General features: G+C 32.9%; 1 protein-coding gene across 1 annotated transcript in view; it reads left to right on the top strand.

Moving 5' to 3' along the window:
- Positions 1–840, top strand: part of prkg2 (protein kinase cGMP-dependent 2) — a 34536-nt gene that overhangs the window by 20580 nt on the left and 13116 nt on the right. The window contains exon 7 of the mRNA XM_032517182.1: positions 17–94. Within this exon, the coding sequence (XP_032373073.1) occupies positions 17–94 (78 nt within the window). The remainder of the gene's footprint in view (positions 1–16; positions 95–840) is intronic.

The following is an 840-nucleotide window of genomic DNA, read 5'->3' as shown; positions in this document are numbered from 1 at the left end:
CCCCCCATCCCATTAGGAATACTATGACAAGGGAGAGCACATCATCCGGGAGGGAGAGGAGGGGAGCACCTTCTACATCATCGCACAGGGAAAGGTAACGTGTCTTGCACATTGTAACAGACAAACTGCAACTCTCACTGTTCACTAATTTGACTTTTAATCCTAAATCTAACCAAAATGTTACCATGTTTGCACAAGGAGAAAAACATTGCTTGATTTTATTTCTGGGCCAACAATTCTTTTTCGTTATCTCAGTGGGTCTTCGAACATTCAGGGATTCCACTTAAACCTATTTGCAGATTAACAGCTCTTTAATGACCTGTTTAATAGCTGCAAAATGCATATATTACTACCTTTGAACAAAAAATACCAACTTAACCCTCGTGTTGTCTTCCCGTCAACCTGGAAAGTCAACCCTTTGGTTGACGCTTTTTAATCAATGTTTTTAACTTTTCGTATGTTTTTGTCCCTTTTTCAACACTTTTTTTCTATGTCAATTTCTTTGACGTTTAACACTACATAACACTAACTTATAAACTTTAGTTATACCGTTATTTTTTGAATTTATGTTTCAATAAACCTCATTTATAGGAAATTATACATAATGTTTAAGTTAGAAAAGCAGAATTTAGGAATTATTTAGACTAAAATTAAAGGAATGATGGATAATCACAGACTGGATTATGTCAATTTTTACTCAATACTATTTCAAAACCACTTACATTTTTTCTCTCCAAATGCTATAAAATTGAATAAGATTTATGAAAAATATGAATGAATATAGAGATTTGTACTTGTTGAATCAATCATGTTATTTTGGGTAGTTAAAAAGAACACTGA

Source organism: Etheostoma spectabile, chromosome 5, assembly GCF_008692095.1.
Source record: "Etheostoma spectabile isolate EspeVRDwgs_2016 chromosome 5, UIUC_Espe_1.0, whole genome shotgun sequence".
Taxonomy (NCBI): Eukaryota; Metazoa; Chordata; class Actinopteri; order Perciformes; family Percidae; genus Etheostoma; species Etheostoma spectabile.
This window is presented reverse-complemented; position numbering and strand designations above follow the sequence as displayed.